At 46.7% G+C, this 18,357-nt stretch overlaps 1 protein-coding gene across 1 annotated transcript in view; it reads right to left on the bottom strand.

Moving 5' to 3' along the window:
* MTMR11 (myotubularin related protein 11) overlaps nt 1-18,357 on the bottom strand; it is a 367,609-nt gene that overhangs the window by 121,926 nt on the left and 227,326 nt on the right. Inside the window, exons 5-6 of the mRNA XM_069652402.1 lie at nt 11,670-11,812; nt 8,209-8,287 (exon numbers count right to left, since the gene is read on the bottom strand). Coding sequence (XP_069508503.1) covers nt 8,209-8,287; nt 11,670-11,812 — 222 coding nt within the window. The remainder of the gene's footprint in view (nt 1-8,208; nt 8,288-11,669; nt 11,813-18,357) is intronic.

Genomic DNA, 18,357 nt, shown 5'->3' with positions numbered 1-18,357 from the left:
CGGAAAAGAGATTTGGTTGTAGAGGTGCACACAATGGTTATAGTCAATAGATGCGTCAATCAAGTATTTACGTAAGTGTCAAACTATTCTCAGGTGCACCCTGTTAGATCTGTGCTACCAGATCAAAATATAGAAAAGAAAGAATGGTACCTCAACAAATCTCGAGATACAAACAGGGGCTCAGCCTTTAACAACCTAACAAGTTGTAATAATGTTTCATTCTTTCATTGATATTTACATATGAATTCAAAGAAATTACACAATATGGATTTAAGAAGTAAATTATTATTGTAAATAAATCACTATCTTGTGAGGACAATACAGAATAGTTAATTCAAGTGATAATACACAACAGTATAGATCACAACAATATAAATCAAGTTCCATTTGTCTGTATCAAAAAGCTTAGTTAATTAGAGTCACCACGGACACATTCTTTCTGAAACAAGTGTCGGGTAGTGCTTGAATACATGAATAGAGTTAAATCTGTTTGTAGTTTAACATATTTTATCCTGATATCTAGACAGGGAGTTGCTGGTTGAATGTGTTTAGTGTTCCTCCTGCTATAGGTAACATAATATCTACATTAATTGTTGCTAGTTAGAAATAATGGTACATTCAGAACATAGTTCGTTTAATAAAATAATAAATCAGAGAGTTTGTTGAAGGGTCACTTTACTAACCTGATGTGGCAATCTGTTAGATGGCCAGTGTTTAATAACACGCTCTTTGGAAAGATATTAAAATCCTGTAAGTAAAAGATATGGCCAAAGGTGAGAAGTCTATGATTTCTCATATATCTGTCGCATGTCGTAGGAGCACATGTTGTAGGTGCATGTGTCGTAGGAGCATGTGTATGTGTGTAGTAGGAGCATATTTTTAGTAGTTGCACATGTCACAGGTTTACGTGTTGTAAGACCGTGTGTTGTAGGAGTGTGTGTCATAAGAATATGTGTTAAGTGTGCATCGTAAGAGAGTGTTGTGGTTGGAACATGTGTAATAAGAGCACTTGTCGTACATCCACATGTTATGTATAGTAGGCGCATGTGTAGTAGGTGTGCTTGTCACCAGAACATGTATTATAGGAGTATGTGTTGTAGGAGCGCATGTTATAGCAGCACATGATGTAGGAGCACCTGTCATAGGAGTGTGTTTCATTAAAATGTGTGTGGTAAGTGTGTTGTAAGAGTGTGTGTGGTAAGAGTGTGTGTGTCATATAAGCATGTCTCGTAGGAGCACGTTATTAGTGTTCATATACACAATGTTAATATCATAAATGTACCTGTAGAGTTGTAATATAAAATGTATCCACCATAGTGATCGGGAGCTGATAGTTCATGTGTATTGTAATTCCTATCATCTACCCAGTCCATGAATGGGTACAGAGTCACTCTCTCTGTTTCCCCGGGGAAAGCCTCGAACTGATGTTTTATATTGGCAATAATGATGTACTGACTTCGCATTTATTCTCAGGGAAACCATTGTTTAACTGGTAAATCATTATTCAAAAAGATGAATTTGCCACTTGTATCTCTCTTATCTGGATAATACCATGAATTCACTCAGTTAAATAGTACCATCCTCTCTGTTAGGGCTTTTCACGGTCAGTGTCACAGGTCAATTTAGGCTGCTCTCGGAACCAAGTTCGGAAAACAAATCTAGAATCAAGTACGTTCTCCTCTCAGTTTCATTTCACAGGTGCCAGGAAGATATGTCATTGTATGTAAGTCATGAAGACGGCATGTGCAAGAGAATGGTCTCAGCTATCCAAATGTTTCTGGAAACTGACAAATAGGAGCCAGGACAGGCCAAAAAAATCAGTAGATATTGCAGCTGTGACGTAAGGGGGTCAGGTAAAACACCTGGCAAAGGATTATAAAGAATGGAGGTCGAGTCCGCCTTTGGTGCACCTTTTCCATGCCAGACCTAATGCAGACACAGGTAGAAAAGATGGGGGATCTGTTAGCCTATTCAGAATCCCAAGCTTCACTCTAAAGGAAAACCCTAAGCAGTGGGCAAAAGGTCTGATCGCTGTATTATAAGACGTTGTCGTCACAAGAACCCCCCACCCACTCCCTGCTCTGGGTGGGATACATTGCAGTATGCAAAGGCAAAGAGGGCTGAGGTCTGACTCTAGACACTAGAGATAATACCTCTGTTGATTAATAGGGCGCAGATGTTTTCTAATTGGTTTCTGGCACACCTGAGATACTGGCTGCATGATGCAGGAAAGTTACATATTTTCCATTCTGGGTTCAGAGCTGACGTGTCTACATTACTCTATTGTTATATACTTTGGGGTTGTGACCCAGGAGCAGGGGGTCGGCCTTTTAAATGCTGCTTTGTAGATTTTAAGCCATTTTTGGATTGGGTGGATCGATCATTACGCTACTGCCAGCATTATTGCACCTGGTGCAGGTTCTGCATGGCTGTTTTTGGTGCCAGGTAAAACCAGGTGTGTGCGGCCAATTTCCAAAAGAAATCAGAATCCTAAATGGTCTAAAGCAGGGCTGTCACTGGCCCTGCTTTTTTTTACTTTGCATTTATATGATCTCTCGTATTATGTACTTGAGGCAAGCTACTTTGCACCAATTATTCAGCCGGATTGAATCAATTACCACTTGTATATTGATGACTACTACTAGAATACTAAATCATAGCGCATAGGGTTGCAACATCAGTTGGACAACCGTGAGGCACACTATTATCAAAACGCTCCAATGAACAAAAAACTAAGATTGGGTCCAATGGTTGCAAGAATGTTATGAAATTCTGGGTAGGGGAGAAGGTCTAACCCACGTTGACTACTGTACCTATCTGGGGCTCACCTTTTCTAAGACGTTATCCTGTAGTATTCATGTGGCACAGCAACAAGAAAAGGGTGTGGACGCATTTGGGGTTTTAGATATTTTTCATCCGATTGTGGGGGCGGGGCGCTCACTGCAAAGGCATTGCTTACCTGCTACAAGAGGAAATGTCCAGTTATTCTGTGTGGGTCTATAATTCGGGTGGGCCAGGGGGGCAGCTTGCGGCTTTGTGCTGAAAGTAATGAAGGTAAGCCTATTGAGGCAGCTTTTGGGGCTGGTGTGTGGCAGTTGTTGATGCTCTAACAGAGTTGGGGCTAATGGGATTTGCTGACCAGGCCATTGCCCCTATCAAATTCGTCCCTGGCTAAGTGAGTGCCAGATGACCTCATTGGTGGAATGGTGCTGGCCTGCAGAGGATTCCTCTGGCTTGAGTTAATCTATTACTAATGCCTAATTTAGAATGCTTAGAGCCAACAATAATTCAGCCCTCGAGGTCCCGCGTTTCAACAACTCCAGAGCAGGGGGAATTAGTTTCCCAGTCTTGTCCCCCAAACATTGGAACTCTCTCCCTCTAAATATCAAAAACAAAGACTCCCACCAGCGATTCAAAAAACGACTAAAAACGTGGCTATTCACCCAATCCTAGCCAGCCCACGTCCAGCTAATACTAGCCAACCACCCCATTCCCAAATCATAGCAATGATGAAGTCTGACCACCAACGTGTGTAAATAATGTAAGTAACTGAGTCATTAGCTGTAATATGCAATCTTTGTGTAATTTCTTTGTGTCTGATCTGCTCTAGACACACATGTACTTTGAATGCCAATGTTTTATTATGATGTCTGTAACTACGCCGTGATACCTCAGGGTCTGGGCGTGCAATAAATACAATTAAAATTAATAAAATAATAACTATGAACTATCTCTGAAAAATGTCTGAGGCAATATGATGCGATAGAACTGTGTTTGTCAAAGGGACGTATTCCTTAAAAAAGCATTTTGTGCACTGGTCCTGGATTAACAATCAATCTAAATTCATTTATGTATGCTTGCTGATGCAGTATTACATGTCCAATCTAGCACGTAAAGATCCTTACTGCTCACTTAGGCCTTTTCCCTGTGGAAGGGGCCTGAGCGCTTGGGAAAAGTACCAAAAAAGAAAAAGAGTGTGCCACTGCGACGGACGGTCATGGGCTAGTCCCAGCCGCCTGTTCTTCTCTCCGTGGTTCCCTAAGGAAGGAGCTCTGCTATAAGAGGTGAGTACCCGAGGACTCATCCGGGGCTGTGCAGAAGCTGTTAGAAGGAAGGAACGCAGGCATGAGCAAGGCTCTGGCAGGCCTTTTAAGAGTTGCCTAAAATAGAGAAAACACATAGCGAAATAGTTGTGGGTCTGGGGAGTGAGCTAAGGGCTCAGGCTCTAAGACAATATAAGCTACAACGTATTCCAGGATCACAATGAGGGGGTTCAGTCGTTGAGCTCAGTATCTGTCTCTGTGTACATACCATGGACAGGTTTGTTTTACTGGTGCAGATTTGATGACTAACGTGTTTGTTGTACTTTTTGTACTGAAAGGCAAATACTTATCATTTTTATAAGAGAGTTTTGGGATGACTTCTTCCTTTTACCCCTATGGATTTAAAGGCACTGTTGGGTTACTAACTCGGTTGTGTTGTAGGGACTAACTTGTAAAGGCTTCTAACCATAGAAAAATAACAATGAAAATCTGAAAATGATGCAATATTCTAATCAATGTGAAGAGATGTGTTTTTTTTCGCTCTTTGTTTCTCTTGCAGGTGACTGGAAACAACTGCAAGAGAAATTAAGTGTGAAAAATACAAGTACCAGAATCCTTAGAGACACTATAGTCAATTAACCTGCTACACCTGAAAAGGAAATGAAGACACGCCTGAAAAGGTAAAGAAACACACCCTCCCTGAAGATTGATGGAGTCATGAAAACGTGCATTTGGAGGAGAAGTCAATGCAGGAAAACTTGACTGGCAACAGAGTGTGCGCCTTGTCACTCATTCTTAACCATTATGTTCCAGGAGTCCCAGCCTCAAAAGGCTGCAGCACCAGGCCATCATGCCTTAAAATGGAGAGCCACAAACATGGTTTTCCCCCTCCCCCTATCAAGGGTAAGGTCTGTGCTATGGAGGGAGTTGTTTCCAGTCACCTGCAAGAGAAATTAAGTGCGAAAAATACAAGTACCAGAATCCTTAGAGACACTATAGTCAATTAACCTGCTACACCTGAAAAGGAAATGAAGACACGCCTGAAAAGGTAAAGAAACGCAGCCTCCCTGAAGATTGATGGAGTCATGAAAACGTGCGTTTGGAGGAGAAGTCAATGCAGGAAACCTTGACTGGCAACAGAGTGTGCGCCTTGTCACTCATTCTTAACCATTATGTTCCAGGAGTCCCAGGCTCAAAAGGCTGCAGCACCAGGGCCATCATGCCTTAAAATGGAGAGCCACAAACATGGTTTTCCCTCTCCCCCTATCAAGGGTAAGGTCTGTGCTATGGAGGGAGTTGTTTCCAGTCACCTGCAAGAGAAATTAAGTGCGAAAAATACAAGTACCAGAATCCTTAGAGACACTATAGTCAATTAACCTGATACACCTGAAAAGGAAATGAAGACACGCCTGAAAAGGTAAAGAAACACAGCCTCCCTGAAGATTGATGGAGTCATGAAAATGTGCGTTTGGAGGAGAACAACAGAGTGTGCGCCTTGTCACTAATTCTTAACCATTACGTTAAAGTCTTACACAACCCATAAAACACATACAATACATCAGGAATTGTGGAGCATGAAAACAATAATAATACATTTAGAAATACACTAATAGTGAGAACTCTCCTGCAGAGCCCCATAAAATGCCATATCTCCCCTCCGAACAGCTTGCTACACTACCACAAGTCCATGGAAACACATTGGGCCTCATCAAGACTCCGGCGGTAGCCGTGCCTATAAAGACGGCAGGCTGCCGCCGGAGTTGTGTATTATTTTTGCGTCGGTGAAAATGACTCCCTATTCCGAAGACGGTACCACCGGCACCATTCAGAATGGTGCCAGTGCTACCGTCAAAGTCTGCTAGCGGGTGCCTTTCCACCCGCCAGGACAGATCTGGTGGGCGGAAGGCACCCGGCCCACAAACTTGTACTCTGCCAGTTCGGTAACAACCGTTGTTACTGGACCGGCAGGGTTGTACTGAGGCTCATTGAATTTTATCCTACACTAGGTTTGGTAAGCGGCTTATAACTAGACTTGGAAAAGCCATGTTCTAATCCTGCTTCCCCATGTGACCACCAAATTGGGGGTATTCTAGGCAAGCAAATGATTTATCCGCCGAGAAACAGTGCTTAGAAAAAAGTGAACACTCGACACTGCGTGCAATATATGTGCTTTTACAGTTATTTCTACAATTTTAAAATGCAAAATAATGTATCCCATGCAGTATTTTCTAAGTGATTATCACAACATAGAGAACACCAGAGTATTGCTGTTGTTTTAGTCACTGATTATGCTTGTACATGAAGTTATTTTTCCATCCAGGATGATCTGCAATTTTATTACATATTGGTCTTGTGTAAAATTCTAAAAAATAAATGCAATGATATATTTTTTAATGGTGTTGATCTGCCATGTGGTGTGGTGCTCCATTACTCGTTTTTGAGTTTGGTGCACGCCTTATAAAACTGTTAAATAAATAATAGAGAAGTTGGATGCTTCATGACTACCCTTACAATGTAGACTCAACAAAGCATTCCACTCCCCTCGAAAGCAGCACGCCACATAGCTACGCATCCTGTTGGGTAACACATCATTGGCTTGTCTGTTCATTGCATACAGATTTTATTATAGCAATACCACACGTGGAAGTGGGCGGGATGGGCCGGTAACTGCCCGAGGCCCAAGTTATGGGCACGAGCAAAGCGAGGGTCTTAACGGAGGGCCTTGGTGCCTTTACCAGGCCGATCCAGCCCGCCGCCACGGGTGTTATTGCTATCAGCACCGCGGCACTCAGCTCTGAGGCGCTGACTGCAAGTTAATCTTTTTTTTAAAAGCTGCCCTGCAGCCTTCCTGTGGGTCGCAGTGGAGGCTGTCCATTTCCATGACTGATAGGAGACGGCGCCTGATTGAGCCGGTGAGTGGAGGCTGGTGGAGAAGATAAGAGTGAGGCGGCGAGGGATTGAGGAGGCAGCGGGCGAGGTAGGTGGGAGATTTAGCAGGCAGCGGTGGTGGGAGAGACTGCAAGGGCACCGCCACTTTGGCAGAGCGGCAAGGTCTTGGGGAGAAAGGTGCCAGCGAGAGGCTGATTCAGCCCGCTATTAATGGGACCTGATTGGCTTTGTGAAAGAAAGCTACAAGCACCCACCAGGCCTAGGAATAACAGCTGAGAAAAAGCAATCATAAATAAGAGACCCGAGAGACCACAATCAATGTGATGTTTTCAAGTCATTTACATGCTCTTAGATAGATTTCTAGTTTACTAGAACTTGCACACATTAGCATTTAGTGACCTGACCCCTGAAGAAGGTATTTTAATCACTAGGAGAATGAAACATATGGGACAACATGTCCACCCCTAAGATTTTGGAAAAATAAAATAAAAAAATATGTAATAGTAGGTGGTATATGCAGTCCGAATCAACCAATGCAAGGTGATAGAAAACCCCAAATTAATGAAAAGGATCCTCTCCTTTGTACAATAGGACTATTGTAATTAGAACAATAGGGGGCTGGGGTCACAGATCACAGTCTTTTGGTGGTGATTGTGAATGTAAACTAACAGATTAATATAATAGCAAATACGTGGTATGATGTTTGTATTAAATAGGTTTTTAGCTAATACGTTGACGAATGGCGCCTTGTGTGCAATAATGAGTTTAACTTGGCGTATTCTAAACTAAGCTATGGAGTAACAATATAATACATATGTGACATAGAGATGACTCCACGGTGTGTTACCGGGCAGTGCAAGTAGTAATGTAGGCTTCATAAGAGATGTTTTCTGTGTTACATGCCTTCTATGTCCACATGTGGTTAATATCCCTTGCCATCTCAACTCATAATTAGGTGGTATTTTAAAAAACAGCATTATTTAATCCTTTCACTGCTTTTAGGTTGTACATATACATCCTAATACCCATAGGAAATGACTGAAGTCCCAGCAGTGAAAGGGTTAAGATACTACATGTATTAACCATTACCACTGCAATCATGATGTGGCTTTTAAAGTATTCTATTGTTACTTAAAATAATGTTGTAATGGAAATACTTTCCTCAGATGAGGTTTTAAAGTTTCAGCTCCTAGACATATGGTGTGAGTCTCTCCCACCTGTTTTTTCACACTTCCTTTGTGTTCGCATTGTGGTGGCAACTAGCACACGCACTTACCCACACTCCACGGAAGAGCCTTCTCGATCTGCATGAGCGCGCTGCACACCTGGAGGGCCTGAGCGATGGAGTTTGTGATCTGGATGGGAGGAGGCAAGGACACAAGCATTGAGGTTGGCTTTAGAAACGAAACCCTTTGTCATCACGTGAAAAAATACCAGGTATCTGTGCACGAGACCTCAGAGGTGGGTCCATCGGTGGGTCAGCTGCCCCCAGACTCAATTCTTGCTAATCGGTTCTGAAACTCTGCAGAATAAGCCCACTACTGTACCAGAGCCCATTCATCCAGCTGGACAAAGTACCCTTTATCCTAGAACTGAATATGATGCAATCCCCTTCCTGGAGTGGTAGCAAGTGAGAACTGCGTTTGAAAAAGCCCTTCGTCAATTTATTTATTTTTTATTTAATTTGCATTTTTAAAGCGCTCACACAGCCTTGGGGGCATCGAGGTCTGTTACAGGAATATGTCTTAGTTGCGTATTTATAACGCGCTTAATACCCAGAGGTTTTTCAGTGCGGACACGGGGATCGAACCTGTGTTGCTTCGTGTCGTCTTGTTTCCAAGGCGAGCACCTTGCTGCTGAGCTATCCTCCCAGGAATCCCCCCAATGATCTCTTCCTGAACATGGTGAACGTAAAAACCATATTAAGCAGAGCTGAAATGGGTTAAAGGGACGAAAATAGTAAAGGAGAGGTGAGGCATAGGAAGTTTACTGCGCTGGAGATTTGGTCGAATCCAAATCCATCGAATTTCTTTGACCGTATTTGACTGCAAATATATGTGGGGGAAGGGTAAGGTTAATAATTAAGGTGAAGGTGGAGAAGGTGGGGCTGCGGGGGGGGGGTCTCCCCCCACATATATTTGCAGCCAAATAGAGCCAAAGAAAAAAAAAATCGATGGAATTGGATTCAACCAAATCTCCTCGATGTAATCACATAATACCAAAGGTGATAGGAGGGAGGAAGCTGGGGGGTAGGTGGAGGATCCCTCAGACCCCATAGAGAAGAAAGAGAAAATAAACTACAAATGGCTAAATTCGGTTGACCTTATTGACCAAAACCTTGTTACAAAGACGTCAGGGCATGTGCAGTCCTGTGTCAGGGACTGTGCTTTCTCCTCCTCACGCTCCTACTAGGAAATCCAAGCTGGGACGTTATCTGCTATTCGAACCCGGGAAGGGCCATTGGCCAATCAGATGGCTGGAACAGTGGGCGAGAATATACATTCTCCGACCGCTATTTCAGCCACCCGAGAGCCTTGCCCGGGTGGCACCATTATTTTATTTTTATAATTGATGTTGGGTCAACAGGGAGCCTCTCCCTGGTGCCTCCCCACCTCCCCCTAACCCCCAAAACCAAAAAACTCACCCCCTCCCAAATTATCTGCGGGACCAGAGCTTTGAGCTCCGGTCCCTGCACTCCTTTCTGATCCCGGCCGCCAACGTAGACATGGAAAAGGGACTTAGTCCCTTTTCACTATGGCAGCGGGCATCTTTTTAAAATGTTTTTATTTCTTCCCTCGGGAAAGCAGCGTATCTCTGATGAATGAAAAAAAACATTTGAACCCCGGGATGCCAATGGCTTTCACGCTTTGCTCGGACCTACCATGGCTCGGACTGGTGAGCCGTTACCGGCTGTGTCCGCCGCCCCCCTGCCGCGGCGTGAAAGCCGTATTACAGTGTCTGGTATATCTCAAAACATGACACCAGGAGCAGTTTCAAGACCCTTGTTCCCAACTTCTGGTGCAGATGATAGAAATAAGTTTGGGTGCGGATAAGCAGCCGAATTGTATGAGTACAGTTTTGTCCAGGTAATTTAAAAAGAGGGATTTTCAGTGAGCCTTGGAACTACAGATGATAATGTCATTCAATACCTCTATATAATTTCATCCAGTGGGTATTGTTTTCCCTTCCCAAGAGCACAAGGGTAGGGTCTTGGCTGAGGTGATTAAAGTGGTCCACCAGTCACTGCTCCGAAACATTGGTGGCAGGACACATGATTGGACAATCCATAACCCTAAATCCCATGGGATTTGATCCTTTCCACGCTACCAGTCAACCAGTTAAAGACTAGCATCAAGCGGCCGTATAAAAGAAAGTTAGTCACACACTAAAACAAAATAGCATACAACTTTAGGGATGAACAGCCATTCTGTGAAATTCATAACTTTGAACAATGGAAGACATGTGAAAACGGTACCACCCAATTTGTTTGAATCAAACTGTCAGTATGGACGTCTTGATCGAATTTGGATGGTACCATTTGTTCGAAGCCTAATATACCGAACATGAGGAGCGGGGGCTGGAGGGATGTCCCTCACACCCAATGTTCGTTTATTAGGCTTTGGAGTTGCGGGGTGTCCCCTGCTATCTCGACATTGCAAGTGGGAGACTAAAAAAATAAAAAGGGGGAACCATGCGGCGTCACCACCGGCCCGCGTTTGAGGGACGGGGCTGATGCCGCAGGGCTGTGGAAGAAGCACCGGCGGCCGGCGAGATGGTAAGTAGGGGATGGGGGATTAGTATAAGGCTGCTTCGGGTGCATGCTTTGGGTTGTTTGAACAAAGGTCAAACAGAGTTGCAGCGGAATCGACTACGAACAATTCCACCGCAAACTGTTTGACTTCGGTCAAACAACCCAGATCCATGAAAACCATATCACCCACTACTCCCTAAACAATGTGAAAATGGCCCTTTGGCTAGACATAAAAAAAGAATGCATGAATCCTGCTTGGAGGAACCAGAAAAACCTCAAAAACAACCAAACATTGCTAAAGCAATTACACATAGCTCTCAACTCACACGCTTTTGGCGGGTGTCACCCGCCTTGTAAAAGGCTGACTCACCTGCCAAGCCACCTGCACGCCCATTCATTCCAATGGGCGTCTCACCCGCCAAAAACAAAATCGGGTGATTTCACCCGCCTTTGCAACACAAATGGTTGAGAGCTATGAATTACAATTGTCCCATAAACTATCCAATGACCATATTAATCACCATATGCAATCTAGGCTATAGTTATTCATTTCCCTGTGAAAAGGTGCCCAACAGTTTTCTGTCCACTGGTCAAAATGTGATTGCACAGCTCCTGATTGCAGGACTGCACTGGTCACTGTATGGACCATGCCCTCCATAAATGCAAAAACATTTCATAATTGTTGCAGGCTTGCACTCGAGCTAACTTGCATACACACAATGCACTGCTCACGCGGCTCTGAACCGGAAGTGAGCTTAGTGTGATGGCTACTGAATGGCACTCTGTGTGCTACTTAGCTGAAATGGCCTAATGGCCTATTCTACTTTCATAATTATTGTGTTTAATTCCATACTTCCCAGTTGCAATACCAAAAATCAGACCGCGCTGTGGCAGTGGGCATGCACCCACCAGATATAAGCCCCTTCCACACAAAGAATGGGCCGTTTGCCTTTTTGCCGTGCAGGGCTCCGATATCGGGTTCTCACCCGAAAGGCTTGCGTCTCCAGCCCGCTCTGGTTGAAATGGAAGTGCATGACCCGGAAGTCCTTGCAGTAGATCAGCAGCTCTTCTGGGATGAACTTCAGCGTGGTGTTCGCTGTCAGAATCTTCGTCTTTGGAAGGCTGTTCACTAAACAAATGACATCAAATGAAAAAAAAATATATGTATTATTGTACGATACAGTTAAACATGAACCACCTGTAACACTACATTTACACAGTTATTATATTTCATCAACAAATGTGGGTTTAAGCCATAAGCTATATAAGCTTAGACGTTTTGGGACATGTTGTGTCCTATTTCCATGGACATGTTTTGTTTATAGTTGTTGTAAATCCTTCTTCCCTGTTCATAAAAGGTTGTGGCGTAGCCACGGGAAAAAGGAAGAGGCGGGGTTACCGCCTCGGACGCCAGTTCTGTCGCAGTGAATAAAGAAAGTGCATTGCAGCACCCCGGCTCCCGGTATTATTGATTGCCATAATTTCCACGCCTGATTTAATTGTCCTAGCCTCCGAACGAACTCGGAAGCTAACAGGACATATTGAGAAAGTCCCTGTTTTTTCATAGGCACACATTAGCATAACTTACACCAGTCCACCTGCGAAACAATATTCATAAAGAAATCAGTCACTTGCTCTTCAGCGATGTCTGACCCATTGGCACGGCAAGGGCGGGGACCCACCACTTGTTTTTAAAGGAAATCAATCATTGTTTTATAGCTGACAATGTCAGCCCGTCAGCAGACATTTATATATTTAGGGCCTTGAAAAAAAAATAAGGAGTTGACATGAAAGCGTAAGAAAAAGAAAACTCTGTTTTCTTTTTCTTACTCTCACGTTGATGATTAAGCGTCAATGTTGCTGCCTCAAATACGATGAGGCAGCAAAGCCCAGGGCTGCCTGTGTAACTGGTGGGGACAGCTGGCTGGCTGGCTGCACTGTGTGTGTGCAATGGGGAGAGCGCACTAAAGAGCCATCCCCACTGTACATGCGCAGTGTCGTTTTGAGGCCAGCAAGACTTCAAAGAGTCTCAAAGACGGGCTCAAATGGATGCCTGGGGGCGGGAAAATTGAATCCCTCTCCCCCCCCTCTCAAGGCATAGCCCACACTTCATCCTGTCTCCTGTCCTGTCTCTCGTACAAATGGGGTGGGGTTAAACTTTGCTGACCAAATCCAGCCTACATAATAAACAGTGAAGAGGGCAGGGGTAAGAGATATGATGCCGTATTCCAGGGGTGCACAACTGATTTTGACAGAGGACCGAAAGTACCTTACATGATGGCTATAGTGGGCCGAAAAGTAAATGTGGGTGGGGCGGTAGGCGCGGTGGGGCGTGGTGTGGCAGGAGGCTTTTTCAACCCCTAATTTTTATGAAACACTATGCCCCATAGCCCCCACCCCTCTAGCAAACACTATGAGCCATGGCTCCCACCCCTCATGCAAACACTATGCCCCAAGGCCCCCACCCCTCAAGCAACCACTATGCCCCATGGCCCCCACTCCCCAACCAAACACTATGCCCCAAGACACCCACCCCTCAAGCAAACACTATGCCCCAAGACACCCACCCCTCAAGCAAACACTTTGCCCTATGACACCCCCCTCAAGCAAACACTATGCCCAATGACACCCACCCCTCATGCAAACACTATGCCCCAAGACACCCATCCCTCATGCAAACACTATGCCCCATGGCTCCCACTCCCCAACCAAACACTATGCCCCATGGCCCCCACCCCTCATGCAAACACTATGCCCCATGACACCCCCTACTCAAGCAAACACTATGCCCAATGACACCCACCCCTCATGCAAATGCAAACACTATGCCCCAAGACACCCACCCCTCATGCAAACACTATGCCCCATGGCCCCCACTCCCCAACCAAACACTATGCCCCATGGCCCCCACTCCCCAACCAAACACTATGCCCCAAGACACCCACCCCTCAAGCAAACACTATGCCCTATAGCCCCCACTCCCTGACCAAACACTATGCCCCATGACACCCACCCCTCAAGCACACACTATGCCCCAAGACACCCACCTCTCATGCAAACACTATGCCCCATGGCCCCCACTCCCCAACCAAACACTATGCCCCATGACACCCACCCCTCATGCAAACATTATGCCCCAAGACACCCACCCCTCAAGCAAACACTATGCCTTATAGCCCCCACTCCCTGACCAAACACTATGCCCCATGACACCCACCCCTCATGCAAACACTATGCCCCATGACACCCCCCTCAAGCAAACACTATGCCCAATGACACCCACCCCTCATGCAAACACTATGCCCCATGGCACCCACTCCCCAACCAAACACTATGCCCCATGACACCCACCCTCATGCAAACACTATGCCCCAAGACACCCACCCCAACACCCACACTCACAAGCATACACCATGCACCCATACAAAATCCACCCCCAACTCACCATACAAACTCACAAGTATACACCATGCACCCATACAGACCCGGACCCCCCACACCCAACTCAGCACACAAACCCACAAGCACACACCATGCACCCATACAGACCCGAACCCCCACCCCCAACTCAGCACACAAACCCACAAGCATACACCATGCATCCATACAGACCTGAACCCCCCACCCCTCAACTCACCAAACAAACTCACAAGCATGCACGCATACAGACCGGACCCCCCACCCCCATATCTCAACATACACTGAACTTGCACACAAACACATTCAGGCAGACCTAACACCACCCCCCCCCCCTCCACATCTCAACACACACTGCACTTGCACACAAACACATTCAGGCAGACCCGACCCCCCCCCCCTCCGCATCTCAACACACAATCCACTTGCACACAAACACATTCAGACAGACCCAACACACACCCCACCCCCGCATCTCAACATACACTGAACTTGCACACAAACACATTCAGGCAGACCCGACACACACACCCCCTCCGCATCTCAACACACACTGCACTTGCACACAAACACATTCAAGCAGACCCGACACACACACACCCCCTCCGCATCTCAACACACACTGCACTTACACACAAACACACCCATACACACCTGACACCCCCCCACTTCCGCATCTCAACATATATACAAAAACAAAAAACACAGTTAGGATGGACCCGAGACAGACACACACACACACAAACATACAGCCCCCCCACCATGTACTTACCCAGACGTGCTGGAACGCTGGCGAGGCTTCTGGCACTTCGGCTGGCGTGGGCGTGACAAGGCTGAAATGTCTTCCGGCATCAAGCCTTACTGTCCACGCCAGCCGTAGTGCTGGCACTCCATTGCTGCAGCACACACGCACTACGCGGCTCGTAGGAGCTGCGTGGTTCATGTGCACTGAACCAATGAGGGGACATCCGAGATGGTCGGCTGTCAGACTCCCTGAGCGAGTGGGGTGATTGCGCAGGGGCAGGAAGCCGTACACGGAAGGCTTTCATGTGGGGAGCAGCATTTTGCATGCGCTTACAGACATGCAGAGGAGGTGGACCCAGGCAGGGCGGAGTGGTGACTGGGTGGAGGGTGCTGGGCTCGAGGAGGTGGAGCGGACTCTTGAGGCAGATGCAAAGAGTGAGTGTGCTTGGAGGAGGTGGTAAGAATGGGTAAGGGGAAATGGAAGGTTGGAAAGAAGGGAGGGGTGGAGGAGGAGGAGGCGAAGAGGGGGAGAACGCCGACTGTGAAGTTTTGTGAAGGTTTGTCTTATGTGGAGGCTGTAGCAAAGGTGAAACCCGTATGGGTTGTGAGTGAGGTGAGTGGGAAAGAGCCGGTGGTGGATGAGGCTGTGGGAAGGAAGAAAGTGGTGGGTGAGGTGAAAGGCGTAGAAATGGTGGTTGTCCCGAAAACTGAGTTTATGTGCTTTATAGTGAGTGTTCTGGAGCTGGTTCAGGGGAATTTGTCTGTCAGTGTGTCGGATCTTACGAAAGGAGTGGTGGAAGCGGGGAGGAGGTTTTTGAGTGTTGTGGATGTGGTGGAACAGGATGTGTTTAGGATGGTTTCTAAAGTGCGGAAGCAGAGTGGGGTGTCGGCATGAGGATTTTGCAGTGCAACGCGAGGAGTTTGTTGAGGAATGGGCAGGAGTTGAAAGCGGTGTTGTGTGGGGAATTGAATGTTGATGTGGTTTGTATTCAGGAGACGTGGTTAAGGGGTGATCTGAGGTTTGTGATTCCGGGTTTTGGGTTGTTTCGTAAGGATAGGTTGGAGGGGGGGGGGGGTGTGGCTCTAGCAGTTCGGAAGGGGTTGGTTGCAAGGGAGATTGTGGTGGATGGAGCAGTGGAGGCGATTGGGGCGGGGATTCGGGTAGGGGGTTCGGAAATATTGGTGTTGAATTATTATAATCCGTGTGAGGTGGTGGAGGTGGGTGTGCTGTCTGGAGTGTTATGGGGACATGTGGGACCTTGTGTTTTGTGTGGCGATTTTAACAGCGCCAACACGTTGTGGGGTAGTGATCGGACATATGCGAATGGGGAACTGTTGGAGGACATGGCTGATGAATTGTGTCTGGTATTGCTGAATGATGGTTCGGGTACGCGGTTGGATGTGAGGACTGGGAAGTTGTCGTGTTTGGATTTGACCTGGGTGTCTGCTGCGATTGCAGGTGAATGTGATTGGGAGGTGCGTGAGGATGGGGACATGGGGAGCGATCATTCTGGTATTTTGGTGACTGTGAGGGGAGATATAGGGATCAGGCCAGGGATGTCTGGGAGTCGGTTGAATTTTAGGAAGGCGGATTGGGAGGTGTATAAGGGAGTGTGTCGGGAATTGATTGTCCCTCAGGGAAGGGATGGGGGGGTGGATGAATGGAATGAGCATCTGGTGCAGGGAATGAGAGCAGCGTCTGTGGCAGCAATTCCGGAGATTGAGAAGGGGAAGGGAGGGAAGGTCGAGGTTCCTTGGTGGTTGGTTGAATGTTCAAGAGCTGTGGCTGCACGTAAGAAGGCTAGGGCCAGGGCGGTGAGATCAGGAATGTTGGTGGATCTGGTGGCATACAAGAAGGCTAAGGCGGGGGTGCAGAGGGTGATTAGGGAAAGAAAGCGTGGATATTGGAGGGGCTATTGTGGGACCCTGGGGAATGATTCCGGTGTGGGTGAGGTTTGGAAACAGTTCAAGCGGATGTCCGGATTGATGAGGCCACAGGGTGGTGTGTCTGTGTTGTTGAAAGGGGAAGAGGTGGTCAGTGAGGAAGGGGAGAAGGCGAATTTGTTGGGGGAGTAGGAGATGCGGAAGTTGTTGGCGGATGTTGGGCCTTGGGAGGAGCAGTACGAGGTTCCGTTTTCTATGGTGAAGTTGGATGGGGCGATTCGGAAGGGGAAGTGGTCTAGCCCAGGGGTGGATGGAGTCATGTATGTATTTTTGGAGAAGTTGCCAGTGGAATGTAAGCTGGAGGTATTGGCTTTGTTCAATGAGATCTGGAAGAGTGGAGTTTTGCCGAAGTTGTGGAAGAGAGCGATTGTGGTGGCGATTTTGATGGGTGGCAAGGTTCCTACGGAGTGTAAGTCGTATAGGCCGATTGCACTGACTGTTGTGATGTGTAAGGTAATAGAACGGATAGTGGTTGAGCGATTGGGGTTTTATTTGGAGTCGAATGTGCGTTTGAGTATGATTTTCAGAGTGGGTTTAGGAGGAATCGGTCGGTGGCTGATCCGTTAGTAAGGTTGGTGACTGGGGTGGAGGAGGCGTTGTGTGATGGGGAGTTGGTGGGGGCGTTCTTTTTGGATTTGGAGAAAGCGTATGATATGGAATGGAAGAGCGGGTTGTTGATAAGATTGTTGGAGATGGGTGTGAAGGAGAGGATGTTTCAGTGGATTAGGGCGTTTTTGGCTGATAGGACCTTTCAGGTGAGAGTGAGGGGGATGCTGTCTGAGGTTTGGAAGATGGAGAATGGGACGCCGCAGGGGAGTTTGATTAGTGCAATGCTGTTTAATGTGATGGTGGATGGGTTGATTCGGGCTTTAGCGGGAATCGGGTGTCAGGTGGATTTCTTCGCAGATGATGGTGTGGTATGGGTAAGAGGGCGGAGTTTGTTGTTGGTGCAGAGTCGGCTGGAGGAGTGGTGTGGGAAATGGGGCTTTTCGGTGTCTGTGGATAAAAGTGTGAGTATGGTCTTCTCGAGGAGACGGGTGCAGCAGGAGTTGGACTTGTTTTTGAAAGGTGTGAGGGTAAAGAGCGTAGAAGAGTTTCAGTACTTGGGGGTGATTTTGGATAGGAAGTTGAACTGGAATGTACAGGTGGATGGTGTAGTGGATAAGTGTAAACGTGGGTTGAATTTGTTGTGGGCGGTGTCTGGGAAGGAGTGGGGTGCGCAGCAGAAGTGTTTACGAATGTTGTATAAGGGGTTGATTTTGGGTGTGATGGATTTTGGATGTCAGGTGGCAGTGGGTTTCACAGCGAGTCAGAAGTTGCGGATGGATAGGGTGCAGGCGAGGGCATTGAGGGTGTGTTCGGGTGTGATGAGGTCCTCTCCAGTGAATGCGGTGCAGGTGCTTGTGGGGAAGATGCCGTTGGGGTTGAGGAGGGATGCGTTGAATATGAGGTGGTGGGTGAAGTGCAGTGCGAAGAGCGTGGCTCATCCGGTGCGTGAATGTTTGAAGTATAATTGGAGGTTTGACTATTATAGGGACCGGTGGAGGAGGAAAGGAGGCACTTTGGGGT

Source organism: Ambystoma mexicanum, chromosome 1p (genome assembly GCF_040938575.1).
Source record: "Ambystoma mexicanum isolate Mex_15411 chromosome 1p, UKY_AmexF1_1, whole genome shotgun sequence".
NCBI classification, from domain to species: domain Eukaryota; kingdom Metazoa; phylum Chordata; class Amphibia; order Caudata; family Ambystomatidae; genus Ambystoma; species Ambystoma mexicanum.
Note: the sequence above shows the minus strand (reverse complement) of the source record. Positions and strands in the feature narration are given on the sequence as shown.